The 23,587-nt window shown below is 43.2% G+C and overlaps 1 protein-coding gene across 2 annotated transcripts in view; it reads right to left on the bottom strand.

Moving 5' to 3' along the window:
• CAMK1D (calcium/calmodulin dependent protein kinase ID) overlaps positions 1 to 23,587 on the bottom strand; it is a 395,298-nt gene that overhangs the window by 46,025 nt on the left and 325,686 nt on the right. For both annotated transcript variants that reach the window (XM_080644055.1, XM_080644056.1), the window contains exons 4-5: positions 12,716 to 12,854; positions 6,223 to 6,349 (exon numbers count right to left, since the gene is read on the bottom strand). In XM_080644055.1, the coding sequence (XP_080500181.1) occupies positions 6,223 to 6,349; positions 12,716 to 12,854 (266 nt within the window). The remainder of the gene's footprint in view (positions 1 to 6,222; positions 6,350 to 12,715; positions 12,855 to 23,587) is intronic.

Below are 23,587 nucleotides of genomic sequence, written 5' to 3' on the forward strand. Positions count from 1 at the left end.
ACTCAACACTTATGGATGGAGAGATGCCCACATCTCCTGCTGAAGTGACAATCTGCAAGGGTCATGGCTCCTTATAAAGGGTGTGTACGATCTGGGCAGCTGCTACGGGCAAACGGTGAAGTTCAAGTGCTCAGATTCCTTTGCCTTCTTCTATGACACTATGTGCATTGGGATACTTGGGATAAACAGCCCCCCACTTTTTTTTTTTTTTAGAATTTCTTCATTATTAGAGAGCTAATTTAAACTGAAGCAATAATCTTGATGTTGCCAAAATTAACTATTTAATTGAATAGTCATTTAGGTAATAATGACAACAAAACAACAGTGTTCACAAATTGAAACCAACATTTCTACCCAGAAGGAGTCTGAACTAAAGTTAAAAGCAGCCAGTAAACCACTGCTCCTGGCCTGAGCTAGTGAGGCAGTGTCCCCCAAGTCAGAGGGAAGAACAACACTCTCTCCATACTGCCTCACAGATGCCACATGGCTGGGTTCTGCCCTGGTCAAATGGGAAACTGCCCAGCAGGAATGAGGCTTTGGCTTCTTTGTTCCAGATCCCATGGCAGGTGGAGTTGGCTGTGTCCATCCTCAGAATTGACAAGCTGGGGTCTTCTTGCAAAGACCTGTTTCACCTTCCCCCTGGCATTGCTCTGATGGCCAGGCTCTCACAGACCTAATTAGTCATAAGCCTATATAATAAAAGGCTAATATGCAAATTGTCCCCTCGACCGGGAGTTTGACCAGGGGGCAGGGCCAGCTGGCCAACCGCCCACAGCCCCTCCCCCCAGCTGGCCCTGCCCTCGATCGCCTCCCCCAACCCCCAAAGCCCCCCATTGGGGTGGGCTGGCTGGACCCCACCTGTGCACAAATTCATGCACGGGGCCTCTAAAGTTATAATTCAAGGTCCCCAAAAACCAATGATCAATACTCATTCAGTCTTTATCTTACTTGACTTAGTAGCAACAACTGACACATGGTACTTTCTCCAACTTGAAGCTTGCCAGATGCCACACTCCCTGCTTCTCTTTTTACTTCACCTGCTGCTAACTTTATGGACCCTGGAGTCCCATGACTCAGCCCTGGGGCCTTTCCTCTCCCCCATCTATACCTACCCGGCTGGCAATCTTATCCAGGTTCCTGGCTTTAAAATGCATCCAGAGAACATCAGTTCCCCAAAACAGCCCATCCTCATTACTCATGAATTCCATATATTTTAATTTGCCTACTCGTTAAAATTTACTTTTAGCCCCCAAATCCATACATGATGCTTTTGTGGTCATTTGTGGACATGAGCAGAGTGGCCAAACCTTTGAGTTGTCCACGGTGCACATTCCCAGGTGAGGTCAAAAGTGGCAATGCTCTGCCTTCTTGTTTTGGCTCTCACACTGTAAACAAGTATTGTTTTCATGGTCTAATTAGCACCACATTTTTCACATTGTTGTGTGTTCTGTTGACTTCACTGTTTCAAATGGGCCCCAGTTGTAATGCCGAAGTGCTGGGTAGAGTTCTTAAGCACAGGAAGGCCTGGATGTGCCTTATGGAGAAAATACATGTGTCTGACAAGGTTTGTTCAGGCACGAGTCATGTGCTGTTGGCCATGAGTTCAATGAATAAATCAACATAATATTAAATAAGGTGTCGTTGAACAGAAACACACGTAAAACAAGAGTACGTATCGATCAGTTGCTGAAAATGTGATCAGAGGCTCACAGGAACCTAACCCTGTCTTTCCCTGAGAGCAGAGGCTCAGTCTTCACTAACTCAGTGTTCACGGGACTTCACAGAACTTAACTGCCATGTGTAACGAGAAGACTGCATGGTTCCAGGCTGGATTTCTCTCCAGAACTACAGACGCATTCATATTCCAGCAGCCTCCTTGACCTTGGAGACTTTAACCAACCAAACCCAAACCCCTGATAATATTTCTGCAACTTGCTCCTCCCAGGGGCATCTCAATTCAAGGCAACTATGCCACTTCAGGCGCTCACACCAAAAATCCTTGGAATTACCCTGGATTTCTCTTTCAATTTTTCAAATCATGATGATAGCCCTGACTGGCTTGGCTCAATGGATAGAGCATCGGCCTGTGGACTGAAGGGTCCCAGGTTCGATTCTGGTCAAGGGCATGTACCTTGGTTGCAGGCACATCCCCAGTAGGGGGTGTGCAGGAGGCAGCTGATCGATGTTTTTCTCTCATCGATGTTTCTAACTCTCTATCCTTCTCACTTCCTCTCTGTAAAAAACCAATAAAATATGTATTTTTAAAAAATCATGATGATACTATCTTCAAATTATATGTGGAATCTGGCAACTTCTCACCACGTCCACTCTGCCAGCTTGTACCTTAGAGGGATCCTGGTAAAAGTCAGATCATGCCATGCTTTACCTCAGAACCTTCTAATAGCTTCCTGCCACCTGAGTAAAAGCTACAATTTTGACAATGACCTGTAGTCCTGGTCTCCACCTGCCCTTCCCATTGCTTCTCTGACTTTATATGCCCTGTTCTCCTCTCTGCTCATTCCATTCTCCATGCTTCAGGGCCTTTGCACACCCTTGGAATACTTTTCCTCCAAATAACAGCACAGCCAGCTTCTTCACTTGGGTCAAGTCTTTACCACATCACCACTGTCTTAGGTGAGAGCTGCCCTCATCATCATAATTAAAACTACAACCACACACACACACACACACACACACACACACACACACTTGCTCATCTCTTGACTGCTTTATTTTTTTCCAGAGTACTTATCACCATCTAAGGTACTAATTAACATGCATAGCTGTTTGCTTATCATCTGTCTCCCTCCCACTCAAATGTAAGTGCCATGAGGGTGGGACCTTTATCTGTTTGTTTTCTTTCTACTGATGTATCCCCAGAGCCTAGAACAGATGGTAGGCACTAAATAAATAATTCTTGAATGGCTAAATAATGTAGTGCTTACCATACATTATTCAATGTACCTGGTTGCCCTCTGTCTCTCACAGTAATACTGACTGTGAATAAATATGTCTTATTCATATTTGTATTCATAACACCAAACCACTGTGCAGGGTGCATAATAGGAATTCAATAAATGTAGGCAGAATGAATACAAAGGAGGAGAGAAAGGAAAAAATTGCTGATTTTCAGAACCATGGGGCTTTTAGTTAGTCAACAAGCATCTGTGCCAAGATGAGTAAGACACAGTCCCTGCTCTAGAAAAACCCACAGCATGGTGGGGAGAGACACAAATGAAAATGAACCCTGAGGCAGTGTAATCAGAGCCATGATGAGAAAGGGTCAGAAAAAGAACTGGGATGGCAAAGGAGAGGATGGGTGTTGAGAAAGCAATCACAAGGAGGTCACATGTAAGCAGGGCTTTGCATAGGAGTTTGCCATGTAGACTGCAGGGGGCGAAACACAGCCCACTGCCCGAGGTATGTCTACATAGACAGGAGCCTCCTTATGTGTCCCCTTCCTCGTTCTAAAAGGTCTTCTAGGAGTCTCAGTGCTTAAACATGAAGAAACAGAATTTCTGTATTCCCACAATTCTCCTCTTCCCCTCCCCACTCACAGAGAACTTGATATCTGATAAGAGGATTACCGGAGGGCTCCACTTGCCTCCATTTCGGGTAGTAGGAATAAGGGCCACATCTAAACATTGTTCCCAGTTCCCAGACTCAACAGCGTCTGACATCTAAACAGAACCAGACCAGACAATGGCAGCCACTTAGAGACCCAGAGAATCTGCCCTTCTGTGGGCTCTGCCAAGATGCAAAGAAGCAAAAACCAATTTAGAAAGTGCTAAAGCTTTCCAACATCAGAGCCAAATATGAGAGCAGTGTGATGCATATGTAAATATGGACATTCTTTGTCAGAACATTAAATCATAGCCCCAGAGCTGACTTCCCAAAAGGGGACACTGGGCAGCCACCACACCTTCTGCAGCTTCTTAGCTCAGAGTGCCTGGGCACCAGCCTGCTGAAGAAGCAGAGCCACCTGGCAAGGGCCCTGGACACCATGAGCTCATAGACCTTCTCATTTTCTAATGTCTGTGGTCGGAACTTTCTTCCTCCCCATCTTCTCAGAGAAATGAGAATAAGCTTGTCCATTTGTTTCGATTAGCTACTTGCCTGATGGCTTGGACTGAGCTGGAGAAATTCCACACGCACACCACACATGCTCACATGTCTGCCCACCGCCCCACCCAGGCATACACATGCATTTACACATGTGACACAGCCACAACTTCCAGTGTCCCTGACGGGGCCCAGCCTATTCCTGCAACTATCACTTTATTCTCCTAGAACAGAGATGGCTCACTATGCCATTATCTCCATCAAGGCCCTCGCTGGCCTCTTAAATAGGATCAGAACAATCTGTTCTCTGTCTAGTGCATACACACAACCCAGGGACACAATCCCCACCTGCACCAGTCAAGAGCCAAGCAGCACTGAGCACACCTTCTGGTCCCCTGCCACATTCCCATGGTCTTTATCCCTTCCTTCTAAACCTTGTCTCTCAAGTTATTCCCTCAGCCTGCTCTCTTCTCCTCTCTGGTGAGTTCCTTTAAAAATGAACATTATGCTGAGTGAAATAAGCCAGTCAATGAAAGAAAAATACCACATGATCTCACTCATTTGGGGATAATGAAAAACAGTATAAACTGATGAACAAAAAGATAGATACAGAGGCAGTAAAGCATCAAACAGACTGTCAAATTACAGCAGGAAGGTTAGGGAGAGGCGGGGGAAATAAGAGATCAACTGAAGGACTTGTATGCATGCATATAAGAGTAACCAACGGATGCAAAACAATGGGGGGTGAGGGCATGTATGGGAGTGGGGTGGGGGGGCAATGGTAAGATATGTACACATATAATACCTTAATAAAAAAAATTTTAAAAAAAATGCAACAGCTTTGACATAACAGCCATTATTATGCAAATACTTATAAGGCTGGGCCCTGGAGTTTCCCACAAGCTCTAGGCCCGAAGGCCCACAGTGAGGCCTATTTTCCTCAGCCTTCTGAGGAAGATGGTGTGGTGCTACCAAAGACAAACAGGAATGATGTTGGTTGTATAATATTCCCTCCTCTCTTCCAGGGCAGGCTTCCTGTTCTCATTAAGAAAAACCATCATGGTTTGCATAGGATTTCAGCCTTAATCTCCATTTTCTAAAAGTCTTTTCCAACCTCAGTTTTAACTATTTTCAGACATTCTAGCCTGTAAACTCTCCCTGGGCTTTTTCCCACTTAGGGCTTTTGCACACGCTGATGCCTCTACCTGGAATGTTATTTCCCCTAAATTCCCATGGCTGGCTGCCCAAGTCTCCTCCCCATCCCCTTAACCCAGTTCCAATCCCTCTGCACCCTTGTTATTCTATCACATGCCCGTTTTATTTTCTTTTATTCGTAGCACTTACCATGATCTGAAACAACCCTGTTCATTTGTTTGTTTCTTTGTTTACTGTCTGTTGTTCCCAACTACAATGTAAGCTGTGTGAGGACAGGCTCATTCACTGCCATCACCCCAGTGCCTAGAACAGCATCTGATACATAGCAGGCACTTTAATATACATTTGCTAAATGAATGAATATATTCCTATAAATGAAAGTCTCAAAAATTTCACAAAGAGTTCCAATAGCTTTTCTCTGGGTCCCAGAAGACAGAAGGTGAATCTTAGGGCCCAGGTGTTCCTATCTGTCAGTAGCCTCCTCGGCATCCCCATGTTTAGTACAAAAAAACTGGGCTTCTCATTTTAAGGAAAACTTTCATTCTTGGTTTCTTTGGTGCAGATCAAGACTGGCAAATTCGAGAGAGTGATTTCATTAAGGTTCCAACCAGAGTCCTCCTATCCATATTTTGCTCCCAGCTGCTTTTAACTCAACATTCTAAATGTTTTATTTGTGCCTGAACCTTATTGTTATCTCAGCATCTCACTGTAAAGCATTTGAAAACATAAACACATGAACATTTCTGGTATTAGAATCTGGGAATTCATCCAAATCAACTCCTGGCCTCCAGTCAGGCCCTCACCCAAATCAAACAGGATTTCTCCCCAACTCTTAAAACGTTTCAAGCGAAATCCCTTCCTTTCCAGCTCCTTCCAGTGTCTCTCCCTCTTTTTATTCTTCCCTCAAGGGAAATGCAGGCAACTGTGATCATGTGCCAGCCTCAAATGCTTAAGAAGACTGATGAGGGTGACACGCAGGGACACACACACACACACTGTCCTCACCAACGTAACCAGGGGTCCCACAGGCCGTGGACATCACGTCTCCTTTGCCCTCCATTTTTGACAATCCAAAGTCACTGATCATTATTTTGGACTCCTCATCTTGACTGTAGTACAAGAGATTTTCAGGCTAAAAAGAAAATAAGAAAAATATTTACAAACTGTGTTTAGAGCTGATTAATTGTGAACTCACCAAACCACAAAATCTATTCACTATTCAAAAATATACTTGACCTTCAGATGTAGTGAATGCATTAAGAAAAGTGGTCTTTAATGAAGCACTGGAAAAGGCATTTACTGGTTTTCAATAAATGTTAGTCCCTGTCCCATTATTAGTATTTTCCCTACTTACAAAAATTTACCCCGTTTGGAGGCAATCCAGTGAAAACAAGAAGGTACGCAGAGCTGCCATGCCAGAGGGACTGCCCTGCAGGGCTTATGCCTAGACCTTGGAATGGTACCAACAGGGCAAAATAACCTCTGGACTGGGCCTAGGGAAATGTTTCCCAAAAGCACTGTATACAATGATAACGAGAAAGCAGTTCTTATGACTAATGGACTGAAAATTAAAAACTATTTAGAATGAACATCCCTAAGTTATGTTACCTACACCAACAGAAACACCTTCCTTCTACTGACAGAGTTGTTCCCCTTCCCTAGCCTTTGTCTCCCAATCAGAACATGATCTGGGCTTCTGACTGAATTAACGATACCCAAATATTCTTGTTGGTCTCAAATAAACACGCGTTGCCTCTCCCTCTGAAAGGCCTTTCTATTTTTATATTAGCACTAGGATGCTGGGGCTCTCAGACTTGTTGGTTCATTTCCTGGGTTAGGAGAAAGGGGAGACCCAGAAATAAAATCACTTTTGCAGGTGCTATTTTGTTCTTTTACCAGACCCTTGTTAGCAACCTTTCTCTAACCCATGGGTTGCTCGCTCCCTCCCTCCCTCCCTCCCTCCCTCCCTCCCTCCCTCCCTCCCCCCATCCCCACGCCCTGGGCAATGCCCAGCCGCCCACCCATCTCCTAGTTCTGGAAGATGTGCTCACTTTCCCCTTTCCTGAGCCTGCTGACACCTGCTTGTCCTGCTTCCTGGACAGCAGAGGGATGTCACCAGGGAATGAATGGGAGTTGGAAGATCCAGCACTTTCCAGCCATGTGTCCTGAAGTACCCCGAGCTGCTGTTTGCCTTGCTGTACAACAGGCGTTGCATGGGGGAGACAATGAAGCCTCATTTGCATAGCATAGCATTTTGAGTAAAATCCAGGAATCTCCAGGTTCCTGGCAAAGAATGCGGGCAGGACTTGTGGAGACTGAGGGAGGTGTGTCCGCCTCAGAGCAGTCCCTGCACTGCCAGGTTTAGACCCTGAACACAGGGGCACTCACTTTTTTTTGTGTCTATTCTGGAAAAGTTGTTCAATTAATGATGTTGTCACTTAGGGAGATAATGTCAAGGACTGACACTTCTGCTGTCATCCATTTATGTCCCTCCACCCAGAAAACTCTGGAACTATTCCAACTGAAACATAATCATGTCCCTCATTTGTACCAAACCTTAAGGGAATGCAGCAGAAGAGTCTGCATTGAGGAACTCACTTGCCCATACATACACCATTTCAGATCTGGGTTTCCTCCCAACGCCAGGAGTGAGGCAATATTCTCTCTTGTCAGTGGTTTGTGGTGAATATTTGGTTCCTAAGTATTATATTTTAGGAACTACTGTTTGTAGTGTGACTTGACTTATTTAGAAAAGTGGTTCTCAGCCTAGTTGTGCAGCAGATCAGCAGGGAGGGTACTAAATGGCTGGGGACACTGTTCTTCGGTGGAGGTGAGGTTGGCCCAGGACTCTGGATTTTAGAATTCCTTTAGGGGAGGGGGATTCTGAGGTGCAATCGCTGCTGTGGAGAAATTGTGAGACCTGACCAAGACTCTTTTCTTGACCACACCTTCATCAGGCTCGTCTGAGCCTTCTTCTTGACCAGACCTCGACCTTGGCCTTCTGTGTCCCTCCTTGTCCTTGTTGGGCCTGCATAGCCCAGTCTTGCCAGAATCCTGCTAAGTCAGTTCAGAGAGAATCCCTCACTCTTGATATCTGGTCAAGTTCTTCATCCCCAACCTTTGATGTTGTTAAAAAAATTATTCAGACACCTGTTAACGATGGTTAGGCAGACTATTCAGGGGGATTATTGCAGTGGGGTTTGCAGTAGGTGAGAGGGACTGACCTCAACCCTGAATACAATAAGGACAAGTGGAGATTTACAGCCAAAGGACAGGGTAGGGGTCAGTGGACAAAAAGTGACTAAGAGGCAACATCAAGGATAAGGGGGGCTCTGGCTGCAGGGTGGTTGGATATGGAGGGCAGGGAGCAAGGCATCTGAAGCGGGGGGGATTTCTGCTAAATCACCAGGATTCTCACTAAGACTGAACTAAGTGGGCAGAGCCAATGGACTCAGGGTAAACCCAAGGTCAGGACCTAGTCAGAAAGAAGGCTCAGGGGTGTCCATTCAAGTTTGGTCAGTCTCCTTTGTCTGTCAGTGTGTAAGCGTTTGGCCTGCCTTTAGCAAGAATCCCCCTACCCATGATGTCTCCTCTTAGAAACTGTTCATCCAAGACCCCTCACTCTGCTCAACTGCATAAGTGTCACCCCTCCCCCCCACTCCCCTTGCTGAATTTGGAGTTTAGTTGGATTCTTTTCCCTATTTTTACCCTTTTGCACCAGTCTTGAATAAAATCTTCCTTACCATTTAACAAGGGTCAGAAGACTTTTTTTTTTTAACAGAACCCCATTTTTTTTCCTCTATCCTTTACCCAAAATAATAACATAAAAAGAAATGACATTGAACAGTCACTGAGACATTAATTCTCTGGGTAAATATGAGATCAGAAGAAAATCAGTGTATGATTTTGAGATGCGTTTTAAAAGAGAGTAAAGTGAGCCAATCAATAGTCAAAATAAGAATAATGCTTAGAAAGTAGGGGCAATGATCTAATCAAAAGTGCATGTGGTTTTTCATGTTCTCTCTGAATGCTTAGGGGTTACCCGTTGATGAACAGTAAGGATTCATCTGGGTGCAGAGAGAAGCTTTCTGTTTTTAAGTTCCTGAGTTACAATCTTTCTTGTCCCAGCACGTGTGCAGCTGTAAAGTCAGTGAGCTCCTGCTCCTGAACCAGGCTTCGTCCAGGTGGGAGATTACTAAAGGGCCCAAAATCTTTCTTAAACATTCCTCCTATAGAAGATTCACTTGGGTCAATGAAGTGTTCTTTTGAAGGACAATTATCCCTAAGAAGGATTCAATGGACTGGTCATTCACAGTTAAGATCAATACCATAATTGGCTCAAGACTAGTAAAGACAATAGGGCTTTTTGTTGGGGGGACAGGGAAGGAAGTGGGAGAGAGGACAGACTCCAGGATAATCTGGATGGAAGCCCCAGTGGGCATTAGGAGGACTGTAGGAGGGGGGTATGGGAGATGAGGAGATCTCTCAATTATTCCTGGGGTCCTAGGAGGCTCAGGACTCACCTTAAAAATTAGCTTACTATATTTTATAGCATATTTGCAAGACAATTGGTGGCCAATTGTCAAGCCAACCCTTTAATATTCACATGACAAGCTATTAAAATATCTGAGTCAACACTTCCTGTAAAGTTAATGTTATACATAATCAACCATCTTCCTAATTCAATATGATGATTCTCAACTGGGGCCAACTGTGCACCCTAGGGGACAGTTGGCAATGGTTAGAGGCATTTTTGGTTGTCACAACTCCAGGAGTGGTACTGGCATCTGGTCAATAGAGGCCGAGGGTGCTGCTACACATCCTACAATGCACAGGACAGCCCCACCACAAGGAATGATCCAGGTCCCTGTGTCACCCGTGCAGGGCTGAGAAGCCTACCCTAATCTGAGGAGGCAGTAGTGGGCATTTCCTGGCTCAGTCCCTTATTTTGAAAAAAGAACAACTGATTGTATCTAGTAGTGTTCTGGGGCAAGAAGATACAAGAATACCTTTCTGGAGGAAGGAGAAAGTATATTTAAATGTGGGGTGGGGAAATATCCCAGAATATTCCGTAGTTGTTTTTTTCTTTTTAGTTTTTTTTTTTTTAATCCTCACCTGAGGATTTTTTGTTTGTTTGTTTGTTTGTTTTTGTTGTTGCTGTTTTTAGAAAGAGAGGAAGGGGGAGATTTAGAGAAACATAGATGTGAGAGAGAAACATTGATCAGTTGCCTCCCATATGTGCCCTGACTGGGGATGGAACTTGCAATCTTTCGGTGTACAGGATGATGCTCCAACCAACTGAGCCACTTGGCCAAGGCTGTGCCTTAGTTTTAAATTAACCTGATCATCTTCTCCATTGCTGCAGCCTAAATAATATAGCTTGTTTTAATTTTCTCAGATGTTTATGAAAATTTAACATTAACTTCCTCCAGATAGATCAAATTCCTTCGTGTTGTTGAAAAGAGATCACAAAAAGGCCCAAAGATAGCAATGTTCCTTCCACAATTATAAGCCTAGTAGGTGATCCTAAAGTTCCAAGTATTTTACCAAAGTGTTATGTGGGGAGTGAAAAATAATATCTCCCATACAGCCAATCTGCCTTTCTATGGGGGAAATAAACATTGTCCCTCTGGGAAATGCCTTCCCTGCTTAGAAATTATTTCTATTAAGTATAGACAACCAGCCCATCACATCACATCTTCATAGTCGCCACACTAACTTGTTCGGAGATGGCTGCCTGCTGTGTACTGGAAGCATAGATTCTGTTTGGTGAGGGCATAAGAGAGCAGAGAAAGCACTGCTGACTGGCATAGAAGTGCCAGCTAAATCATCTTCTCTATCTAGCTCTTACTTAGCCCTCTAAAGGATCTCCAGGTCCTAAGATTAGCTCATAGTGCTCACAGACCATTTTACCTGTCTAGGAGCCTGCAAAGGCCCTAGCTGGTTGGTCAGTGGTTAGAGAGTCAGTCTGTGCATGGAAGGGTCTTAGGTTTAATTCCACATCAGGGGCACGTATGATCAGGGTTGCAGGTTCGATCCCTCTGGTCAGGGTGCTTTCGGGAGGCAACCAATTGATGTATCTCTCTCACATTGATGTTTCTCTCCCCACCCCCCTCCCACCCCCGTTCCTTCCTTCCACTCTCTCTAAAAAAGCAATGGAAAAAATATCCTTGGGTGAGGATTAACAAAAAAACAAAACAAACAAACAAAAAAAAGAAGAAGAAGAAGAAAAAGCCTGCAAAGGGTGACAGGTAAGAACTTGATCAACATTCCCAAATACTCTCATCCAGTGGTTTTCCAAGAGTGGTTCTCAAGCCAACATCAGTATCACCTAGACTCTCCTTACAAATGCAAGTTCTCCGGCCCCACTGCAAACCTACAGAGGCAGAATGTCTGGAGTGGGGCCAACAATCTGTGTTTTCCCAAGCCCTCCAGACAATTCTGATACAGACTGACGTTTGGGAGACACTAGCATAGTCAATGGAAAATGATAACATGGAGAGAAGAAGAGAAAACTTTACAGTGAGTGCTTATGAAAGGAAAAGCTACACCATTTTATACCTTGACTCCTGGTACCAGATAATGGGAGATACTGAAATTCCATTTTCACTCCTGCTTAGAATTTATTCTTTAAATTGGTTTAGATTTACAATAGCCATGTATATGGCTTCAGTATAATATAATCCCTATGTTTATGATATGAGTGGTGGGAATGTGTACTGGGGTGGATTTTCTACCTGGAAGGGTGCAGTGAGCGCTGAGGGTTAGACCTGGAACTGCTGTAGATGAAGCCATATTACAGCTTTGGGTCAACAATGCTAATTGTACTGTTCCTCAAAATGGTATGTTCGTTATCTGTCCTTTGGTATTGACATAGACCTGGGGAGGAATGTATTTCCAAGGTGCCCAAATATGGCCCAGGTCCTTCAGTGCTATTGAGTGAAGGGTGAGGATGCCAAAGCCCCACAAGGAAATGATGAGAAAGGAACCCAGGACATTATAGAGGCTGTAACTGTAGTTCATTTAAGCTATCTTTCCTGATAACCTTCCATTTCCCTTCTCTTTCATCTCCTGCTATCTACCCACTGTCTCCTTTTTTTTTTTTTTTTTTTTCATATAGCATGTTGTGCTGAGACAGAGATGCAATAAGGAGAAGATGGGAACTGCACTGGAAGAAGAGTCTTTGTGTCCTATACATCTTGAACAAAATTACCTTTTAGATAAACTTCAATCAATACACAACGTACCTCTTGGTTGCCCTTTGGCAGCATGACTATAAAATCTCCCAGGCAATGGCCAGCCCCACTCATCTTTATCCTCCTTCAAGCTACTTCTGAGTCACAAAGGCCCAGATGACAAACAGTACACAAATGCCCACCATTATTCCACCCATATCTACATCAAGGCAACCCCACCCCTCTTCTGGAACCAATCATCTTGGACAGGTGCATTATGAGTTGGAGAGCAGCTGAAGGATGTTGCTAAGCGATGGCCTCACCTTGAGGTCCCTGTGGACGATGCCCATTCTATGGAGATAGTAGACAGCATCCAAGACCTGGCGGATCAGAGTGCTAGCATCTTTCTCTGTGTAAAATCCCTTCTCCACTATTCGATCAAACAACTCTCCACCGGACACACTGTTAAAAAAAAAAAAAAGAGAGAGAACAAATGAGAAGTTTGAGAGGATCTGTTGAATTATTCAGGGACAACCATGAATAAAGGCTTTCAATATGGTAAAAGACCCAAATTTTATTTCATAAATGAATCCATTTTCAGAGTTAGATTTTTGTCCCATCTATTCCCCAGAAGCTCTACCAAGGAAGTGTTTCTATCTTATGGTGGTACAAATGTCCAGAGTGAAATAAATGAAATAAAAATAAGCCAGGGCCCACAGACTAGTCAGGTTTGGCAGGTCTCTCCTGGCCTCTGCCCCCTTGCTGCTGTGACAATGTAAAGTCAGGATAACCTTTGGAAATGTCAGCATCATCAAATACAGGGAGATGATGCTGGCTAAGATGTCACCTTCACACAGACAGTATCCTTAAAGGACCCAGGTGGGGGTGCTGTGGGCAAAGCATGGAGCAGCCAACAGGATGTCTGGGCTTTTGACTGAGTTATGCTCCTAATATGCTGAGTGCATGAGCATTCCTTGAGTCTTTAAACCTCAGTCTTTTTATCTGTAAAATGAGGGTGTTAATCTAGTCAACTATTTCCAACAGAGGTTAGGGGGATGTTCTCGGAGGCTGGTATCAGAGCCTGAAAGCCACATGTGATTTACCAAAAAAAAAAGGGGAGAGGGGGAGAAAATTATATTCTACTAGAGGCCCAGTGCATGAAATTCGTGCATGGGGAGGTCCCTCAGCCCGGCCTGCACCCTCTTGCAATCCGGGACCCCTTGGGGGATGTCCGACTGCACAGGGATTGGGCCTAAACTGGCAGTAGAACATCCCTCTTGCAATCCGGGACCACTGGTTCCTAACCGCTCACCTGCCTGCCTGCCTGATCGTCCCTAACCACTCTGCCTGCCTGCCTGATGCCCCTAACTGCTTGCCTGCCTGCCTGATCACCCCTAACTGCTTGCCTGCCTGCCTCATCGCCCCTAACCACTCGCCTGCCTGCCTCATCACCCCTAACTGCTCGCCTGCCTGCCTGATCAACCCTAACCACTCTGCCTGCCTGCCTGCCTGATGCCCCTAACTGCTCACCTGCCTGCCTGATTGCCCCTAACTGCCTCTGCTTCAGCCCCTGCCACTGCGGCTTCATCCTGAAGGACGTCCCAAATGACGTCTGGAAGGTCGTTTGGCTGTCCAGTCTAATTAGCATATTATGCTTTTATTATTATAGATTACATTGCTTTGTTTTGTCTCCCTTCCCACCCTTTGGTGATAATATTTTATGTTAATTTTCTTTGAATTTCAGATTGCATTAAATATATTTTCTCATATTATTAAAGATCTGGGGGAGTGGGTAGGGGCTAGGAGGATGGGGTAAAGAGGGGTAAACGAAGACTTCTCTAATACTGTCAACAATAAAAACTATCCATTAAAAAAAGAGAGGTCTAGACAAAGAAAGGCCTTTTTGAAAAAGGTCAAAAAGCCTGGTGAACAACTTCTATAGACCCTTCCATTATGATATTTGATGCTACTCTGAGTTTAACAATTCTGAGTTATACAATTCTGTATAGTTTAACAGAACCATACAATTCTGAATAGAAACAAATCAACTAACATCTTAGCCTTCCAGTTCTTAGAATATATACTTTGCTAAGAAAACAGTACTTCTTTCAAATAATTAAGCCATCTTAGAAATTAGCTTCAAGGGTTATATTAACACTATTTTTTTTCTATAAAAAAAGAAAAAAAATTTCCAAAATCAAAAAGAGATTTATTTGAAATATTAAGGGCATAAATATTAAGTTTCATAAATAACTTCTACAGCCTTAATAGATTAAAGGCATGCTCTGGCCACACCACACACACACATTCACAAACACTCAAGGCTATGATTCATTTTCTGCAAGTCATGGCCATTAATGTGCAATAACTAAACCACAGATACCTAAACACAATTGCAGCTGTAAGGGCCTATGTGTTATCTAGGGTCATTCCAAGAGATATTGTACTTGAATAATGTCTTGTTTCCAAAGCAAACTAAGCAATCTAGATAAGAAAGGGAAGATGCTCAGGAGAAATAAAAAGCAATCAAAAGAGTGAAAATAAATTGAAACAACTGGGGAGAAACTACATTTTGGTGATTATATTGTTTAAATAATCCCTCCTTAGGTAAACCAAAATCCCAAAATGTCCCCTCTTGGCAACTGACACCACGTCTCGCCAGTCTTCATTTTTTCTAGAAGCTTCTTCCAATGAGTTTCAATGTCTGAAACTCTGCAGAGCTTGAGGATGTAGGGCAGGAGATGTATTGCTGCCAGGGGCAGGGTGACTGAACACATTCGCTTGACTTAATCACTTATTTGACTATTCATTCAACATTATATGCCAGCTACTGGGCATGGTTGGTGCCAATCAAGGCAGCATTAGCTATGAAGGAGGAAAGTCTATTTTGACTGTGCGCCTCCTCATTCTCTAACATCAGGCCATCCTCCAATAGGCATGGCGTACAAGTGTTCCAGTGCTTTCTTACCACTCCTATGCCTGCTACTCACTCCTCTGTTCTGAAAGCTGCTGGAGGACCTCAGGGAAGACTGTTCACCCTTTCCTCATCCCACCCCATCCTTAGTACTGCATGGCCCACACTGCCAGGTCGTCTCCCTCCCTCAAAACTGACCTTTCCTGCTTCCCATTCTCTCAAAGTTCCCTTTTCTGCTATGTAATCTATAAGGTGTTAATATATTTTAGTGCATAATAATATTTACACACTGTAATAGGGCAGCAATACAGTAAGAACTGGAGCTTCAGAGTTGAAGTGTAAGATTCTGCTGCAGTATATATTGTCACAGAGTCCCAATGCTCTGCACATTTGCTATTTCCCTTATTAAATTTCAAATTGCACCAGATCTTTATTTTTCTGAACACTGCTCAGAAAAAATTTTGTTTCCTTAGAAACCAAGGCACTGGGGAAATGTTTAAAAACTTGCCAATAAAAAATGTAACAAGTACTAATAAAAATACCTTAAATTTGCAAATCACTTTATGCAAATCACTTTATGCTATTCATTGTAAAGGCCTGAATGTTTATCTCCTTGCAAATTCATGTGTTAAAGCCCTAACTCCTAATTATGGTATTTGAAGGTGGGGTCCTTTGGGGGTGATTAGGTTTAGATTAAGTCATGAGGGTGGGGCCCCCATGATGGTTTTAGTGACCTTATAAGAAGAGGAAGAGAGACCAGTACTCTCTCTCTCTCTCTACTATGTGAGGACACAGTGAGAAGGTGGTTGCTTGCAAGCCAGGGAGAGAGCCTTTAACAGGAACCAAATCTGCACCTCAATCTTGGACTTCCCAGACTGCAGAAATGTGAGAAGTACATTTCTATTGTTTAAGGCACCCAGCCTCTGGTATTTTGTTAAGGCAGCCTAAGCTAACTAGACAACCACTCATTTTCAAAACCGCTTGTGAACAACCAGAATCCCAGAATCACTAATGAGAAAATAAGTTTGGACTTATGGTGAAGGGTATATCTCATTTCTAGGCCTAGAGACTATGGTTGGTTGGCTGCTGATCTGAAATACAGGTTACTCTCTAATCCTTCTATGGCAAGCTTTTTGTGTGCATGGAGTCCTCAATTAAAAATAAAGCAAAGCATTAGAATCCAGTTAGAAGGATCATGCACTTGAACTTCCCCATCTAATTTTAATAGGTATCATCTTCTTACTTTAAAAGTTACTGCCAATTTTAACTTAAAATGTTTTATGTCTTATAAAAATATCATCCACACATTCACTACAAGATAGTCCTTGTGCCAATAATGAAAACTGGGGTCCAAAATCTACTTCTCTAGAAATTAGATATAATAAAATAAAATGAGGACTGGAGGAAACCAGCATATGTCACCCCAAAATATGCCTCTTTGGAATAAAAATTATTCTGAGCTAAAGACAATTAAGAAGCAGAGAAAGCTCCCCGCCCCCACCACCACTTGTCTAAAGGCAATAAATAAATTGCCTTTGTATTAGAGACAGACTTTTACCAGTCCAGAGTCAAAACCAGAAAAACTGGCAAACAAACCTTATTAACTCATCATTATCTTCCTAGTTATTTCTTTATCAGTTACTACCCCTGCTCCAAATCCCTTTGTCTTATCAATTCTTCACAAATGTATTATCTGTCTATAAGGTATAAAACTGCCTGTTCTAGTCACTTCTTCAGGTCTTCATTCTCTTGTGAAGGCTCCCAAGTACATGTAAAAACTCAATATAATGTGTATACTTTTCTCCTGTTAATATGTCTTTGTCAGCTTAATTTTCAGACCCCACCAAGGACCTTAAACGGGTTGAGTAAAATGTTTTGCTCCCCTACAGGGCCAAACAGTACAGTACTGTGCTGTTAATTTCAGACAGAATAGTCTGAGAATTATTAGCAGTGATGCTGGAATAATAAAAAAAAAGCAGTGCTACAGCAAACATGCCTTGAAATTCACAAAGGCTCAGATAACCAGGCCGCTAAAGAGTAATAGAACCGGGTGACACGAATACAAGAGCAATGTGGTCTTAATATGCCCCAGAGCTAGGCTGATTATAAATGTGTGTTTGCTAAGAACCATCTTCCCTATTTGCATTTATTTAGTCCTAAGGGAACGTACTCTTGAAATATGCAGGTTGTGATTAAGAGAGGTTACAAACAAAGCATTTTTCAAATGTGAAACCTCAAGGCCCAGATCACAGATATGTACATTTTTTTCACCCAGCCTATAAAGAGAAATAATCTATCTTCTCAGTCTGTCCCTCAATCAAGTTCCAACTTGGCAGCCCTGGGATCTCCCTCCTCCCATGCAGGGCAGTGGTCCTGCCTGTCTCCCAGGCTCCTACCCTTAATCCTCATTACTTCATTTGGCTTTGGCATCCATACACTCTGCTCCTGGGAGGACTCCCCATCCACTCTGGGAAGATTAAAGCTTTATTCCATGGAACCTCTGCCTTCAATATTTTCCTCCTTCAATAAATCCTACTTTAATAATAAAAATATCTTTATTCTTAGAATTCAGTTTCACAATATCTTCCAGGCCTCAATCTGTTCAGAAATTTCCAAAACACAAACACATGCCTCTTCTTTTAATGGACCAGATCAGTTTAACTCCTTGTGTTCAGTATGCTTTGATTCTGGCTATTTTGTCTTCTCAGTATCTGGGGTGTTAGGGGCTGAATTGCATTCTCCCCCAATTTCGTATGTTGAAATTATAACATATTTGGAGATAGAGCCTTTAAGAGGTAATTAAGGTTAAATAAGGTCATATGGCTCCAATATGAGTAGTGTCTTTATGAGAGAGAGACACCAGGGATGCACGCACACAGAGGAAAGACCACGTGAAGACAGTGAGAAGGCAGCCATCTACAAGCCAAGGAGAGGGGTCTGAGGAGAAACCAAACCTGCTGAAACCTTGATCTTGGATTTACAGCTGCCAGAAAGGTGAGGAAATAAATTTCTGCTGTTTAAGTCCTCCATTGTGTGGTATTTTGCTATGGCAGTTTGAGCAGACGAATACACTGGGCAACATGAAGTACCTTCCATGTCCGTGCAGTGTACCTTCGATTGTACATTCTCTTTTAATACAGTTTTGAGGTTCATGGGGGAAAACTTTTTTGCACTGTGTATTTTTTAAATTCACCAAGTCAAATAATCTTCTATCAAGCCAGACAATATGTTGTCCCTGTTTCCAAGAGGCCCGCAGCCCGGAAGCAGGGCGGAGGTCTAAGGTACACAGAGAAGTTAAACACAGTAGAGGGTTCCAGCATCGGGAGTGGGGCAGGGAAAGTGAATTGGAAGCCCACAGAAGGACACCTAGAAGGGGCCCAGGGCACAGGGCAGGAGAAGGTGAGTATGAGCTGTCTGATTGAAGAGAGAGAGAGGGAGAGGGAGAGAGAGAGGGAAAGAGAAAGAGAGAGAGAATTTGTTGTTCCATTTATTTATGCATTCATTGATTGATTCTTGTATCTGCCCTGACAGGGGATTGAACCCACAACCTTGGCATATTGGGATGACATGCTAACCAACTGAGCTACTCAGCTAGGGCTGAGTATGGGCTGTCTTAAAGGTGAAGCAGTAAGTATTTAGTCAAGTGGGGAAAAGCCAAATGGCAAGTAAGGCCTAGTAATGTGAATGATCATAAAAGGAGTTTTTGGGGAACTGACTCTCTTTAGAGAAATGCAGTCAATGAAAGAGATCAGTGAGCACCTTCTTTCTGTAAGCCCACTGCTTGGCATGCAGTATTGGTCTATATTTGGGGGCTACAAAAGAAGCTCAGGTTGACAATCTAGACCACAGTGACTAATGACTTTCCAAACTGTGACCCCAGATGGATGACCACAGGGCACTGAAGAAGGGAGAAATCAGTGGTTAGAGGAGGCTTCCTGAAGTAGGCACCTTAACTTCCTTTGTGACTCTGAGTCCAGCACAGTCTTCACTGGGTTACATAAAAACATCAGCTAAATCCTGAAGATAGGCATTAGGAGGGAGAACATGACAGGCAGGGAGAAGAGGTGAAAGCAGGTATGAACAAAGTAGCAAAGAAATCAGACTTATCTGGAAAATGCAACTGGTGAAGTCAGATCCTGAAAGGATTCTGAAAACCAAGCAGTGGAGCCTGAATGGGCTGCATCAGACGACAGTAAATTCTAAGCCACTTGATATCTAAGGTAACCCATTTCTGAAAGAGAGGCTACTGAGAGTGTTGTGGGTGTGGGGTGAGGGACATCTAGGAACAAGGTCATTTCCACAGTGTATATGCTGTCTTCCAATGAAGGTCTGCAGTGCCATCCTAGAGGCCCACTGCTTTTATATTCTCAGTCCTGTAGACTTCCCGACACCCTTAGGTGTGCTCAGAAAAGCAAATTTATTCCAACAAAACCATGTTGGCTAGCTCTGCAGTGTGCAGAGATTTCCATCCACCCAGGCAACAACTTGCATTGCTTTTGGTGGTGCCTCAGTGATTCCTTAGAATCATCTTCTCTTCCTGCTTTCCAACTACACCCTTCAGTTCCCAGCCAGCTGCCCCCCAGACTGGCCAGGAAAAGTGTGGTTATAGTAAAAATGATGGATAAGAAAGAACTAAATTTACTTTTGTTTGGGAAACTTGCTTGCTGAGACTCTGATAAGGAAATTTTACTCATGAGAAAAGGGCTAAAGGCTTTGTGAGGAAATGATTAACATGATCAAGATTTCAAGAGAAAACAGCTAATCTCTTCCATGTCAAAGCACCTGTTCACATCCCAGGGAAAAAAAGGTAACTATGAATCATTTTTAGTTTTTTGTTTTCTAAGAAGCCAAAACATATATTATTCATATAGAATCCCAAATATCTATGATTTATATTCCAGTGGGGAAGGAAGAGAAACAAACAAATAGGTAAATGTGGAACTCTCAAGGAGTTCTACATGCTGTGCAGAGAACTTAAACCTGAGATGAGTACCCAGTGCTGCCACTTTGAATGGGCTCCAGGAGGGCCTCTCGGAATGACAGGAAAGAGTTATCCAAGTAACAGTTTGGGGGAAGAGGTTCTGAAAATGGACAAGTTTGTCCTAAGGACAGAACAGAACTTAGGGCATTTGGGGACCAAAAAGGTCAGAATGACTGGAGTTTGCTGGACAATGGGTAGAATGGTTGACAGAAAGCAAGACCCAGATCAAGCAGGGACATATGCTATGGACTGAATGTTTGTGTCTCCTCCAAATTCATATGTTGAAATGTAACCCCCAATGTGATGGTATTGGGTGGTGGGTACTTAGTAGGTAATCAGGTAATAAGGGTAGAGGCCTCATGAGTGTGATTAGTGCCCTTATAAGAAGAGGCCAGAGAACTACCTTGCCCTATTTCTTCCATGTAAGGATACAGTGAGAAGTTGGCAGCATACAATCTGGGAGGAAGCTCAGAAAACAATCATGCTTGCACCCTGATCTGGGACTTCCAGGTTTCAGAACTAATGAAAGATAAATTTCAGTTATTTATAAGCACCCTGATTTACGATAGCCCACATGGATGAAGATATTATGGAAGCTAAGATTTAAACAGGATGGATTTATTCTACATTTGATAAGAAATCATTGGGGGGTTTTCAGCCAGAGGACAGGTGACTGACTTACATTTTGTAGAAATCGCTCTGGCTGCTGTGTGCAGAATGGCTATTGAGGCAAGATTGGAAGCAGGCAGATTGTTGAGGAGATACTGCAGTGATCCAGGTGACAGAGGATGGTGGCTCAGCCTGGGACACTGGAGTCAGAGAGACGTGGACAGACATGGGGTATGTATTGCAGATTCAGTAGACAAGATGATGCTGATATGGGGCATACAGGAAGGAGAGGAATCAAGATTGTCTCCTAGATTTTTGATTGGAGAAACAAGTACATGGCAGTGACAGTATTTGAAAGGGGGCCCTGGTGAAAAATAGGTTTGGAGGGCTCAAAACAACTAGGCTAGCAGTGAGCACCAGAACTTCCCGCAATGATAATAATGCACTTTATCTGCAATATCTGATATGGTAGCCACTAGTCACGGGGCTATTGTGCACTTGAAATGTGGCCAGTGCAACTGAAGAACTGACTTTAAAATTTTATTTAATCTTCGAATGGACTCCAAGAGGGCCTCTCAGGATGATAGGAAAGAGCTATCCAAGTAATGATTGGGAGGAAGTAGTTCTGAAAATGGGTGAGCTTGATGAGTGTAAGGAGCCACCTGGTACTACCATATTGGATAACATAGATCTAGAGTCTTGGGTAGAATATGTGAAGTCTGAGATGCCCATTAAATAGAGACAGGTAGCCCATATGTATAAGACTGAAGTTCAGGGGGAAAGATCAGGGCTAGAGTTCAAAATGAACAAGTCATCAGCATGTAGCAGATGGTCTGCAAGACCTATACACTGAGTGGCCAGATTATTATGATCTCTGAACGCATAATAATCTGGCCACTCAGTATATATATATTAGAGGCCCGGTGCATGAATTCATGCATGGGTGGGGTCCGGCCAGCCTGGCCAGGGGGAGGGGACATGGGCAGCTGGCCGGCCTGCCTGCTGGTCGAACTCCTGGTCGAGGGGACAATTTGCATATTAGCCTTTTATTATATAGGATATACACTGAGTGGCCAGATTATTATGCATTCAGAGATCATAATAATCTGGCCACTCAGTGTAGACTAGACATGATCAGCCACTGAGAGAGTGTAGCTGGATAAAAGGAAAGTGTCTGAGTGCTAAGAATGCCAATGCTCAAATGAGACCAAACAGATAGAGGCAGGAAGCAAAGAAGGAGAGTGCAGTGCCATGGAAATCAAGGAGGAGGCCTTGGTCAACCCTGACAAATGCTGCTGAGAGATAAAATAAGAAATATCCTTTGTATTTGCCAAGACAAAGGCCAGGGCTGGAGGTAGAGATCTGAGAGTCACAGGCATATGACATGGCGTCTAGACCTTGGGATTGGAGATGTCTGAGTACACAGAACAGGGTACCCAGGATTGAGGTCTCTGAGCCTATTTTTCTCATCTGTAAAAGGGGAAATTATACTTGCTTTAAGGACTGCATGAGACAATGAAAAGAAATTCCCTAGGAAGCCTCTTGGCATGCTTTAGTGTTTTGAAATGTCAGTTCTCGTCTCCCTTCTCCACAGGGTAACTCAGAGTCAGGAGTAAACCACTGATTGACAAGGGATTGCTGTGAGGGTGCTGCTAGGAACAGGCAGCTGGAAAGAGAGGAGGGACACAGGGTGATACAAGGCTTCTGGCTCTCCAGACAGAAGAGCCCCCTGCTCTTCCCTCTGCTCCCCACAGACAGGTTGGAGTTTTGTGTAGGTATCCATGCACTTGATTAGAATGGAAACTGGTGAAAACTTTTAGCCATATTACATAATTGTACAATTGAGTATTGTGACTTCTGCATTAAATAGATATCTTCCTATAACCTTATAAAATGAGGACTCACAAGGTGGGGATCAGAATGCTTTCAACCTAGTAACTCACATTTCCTGAGTTATTCCAGGTTAATGAAGTACTAGTTGACGTGCCTTTGCTCCAAATAGTGAACTACTGGTAGAGCACAAACAGCACAAGCTGTATAATAACCAATGTTCTTGAATATATTCAGTATAACCTTTGGAAATATTCTGTAATAAACTGTTTGATGATTACATATCAGCCTTCCCACAATTAGATCCAATTAGGAAGATTTTACTTGGCAACACATTTTTCTATTATAATTTTACTAATATTAAAATAAATTTGCATTCTTTGAGTAGGTAACAACTAAAAGAGATTGGAGATGGTTCTGGAGTAGCTCCAGGAACACAGCTTGATTACAGATAGGCCACCAAATTGGTAACTCCCAAGTAGGGAACTGCCAGTTGGCTATAAGCACATCTTCGTCTGTCTGGGATAAGTGATTATGTTCAAAACTAATGAGGACAATTATGCAATTTCACATATGCTCAGAGATTCAGTATCTGAAGATAACTTGATAGGGCCCCAGTTTTGTGACAAGTCTCAAATGTGCTTTTGAATTCCTTTTTGTTTGTACAGCTTTAATGGAAGTTCATTACATGTATTTACATTTCTTCTAGTGTTTCTCAGTCAAGAGAGTCTTTACTGAAAATCACATAGCAGATGTGTGGGGGAGCACATGCACTTAGGTAATATGTGGAAGGTCAAACAATGCCTTTAAAAAGCATGAGCAAAATACAAACTGCCTGCTATTGTCAGCCTTGCAAAATGC

This window comes from Plecotus auritus (genome assembly GCF_963455305.1).
Source record: "Plecotus auritus genome assembly, chromosome: 1".
In the NCBI taxonomy this organism is placed as follows: Eukaryota; Metazoa; Chordata; class Mammalia; order Chiroptera; family Vespertilionidae; genus Plecotus; species Plecotus auritus.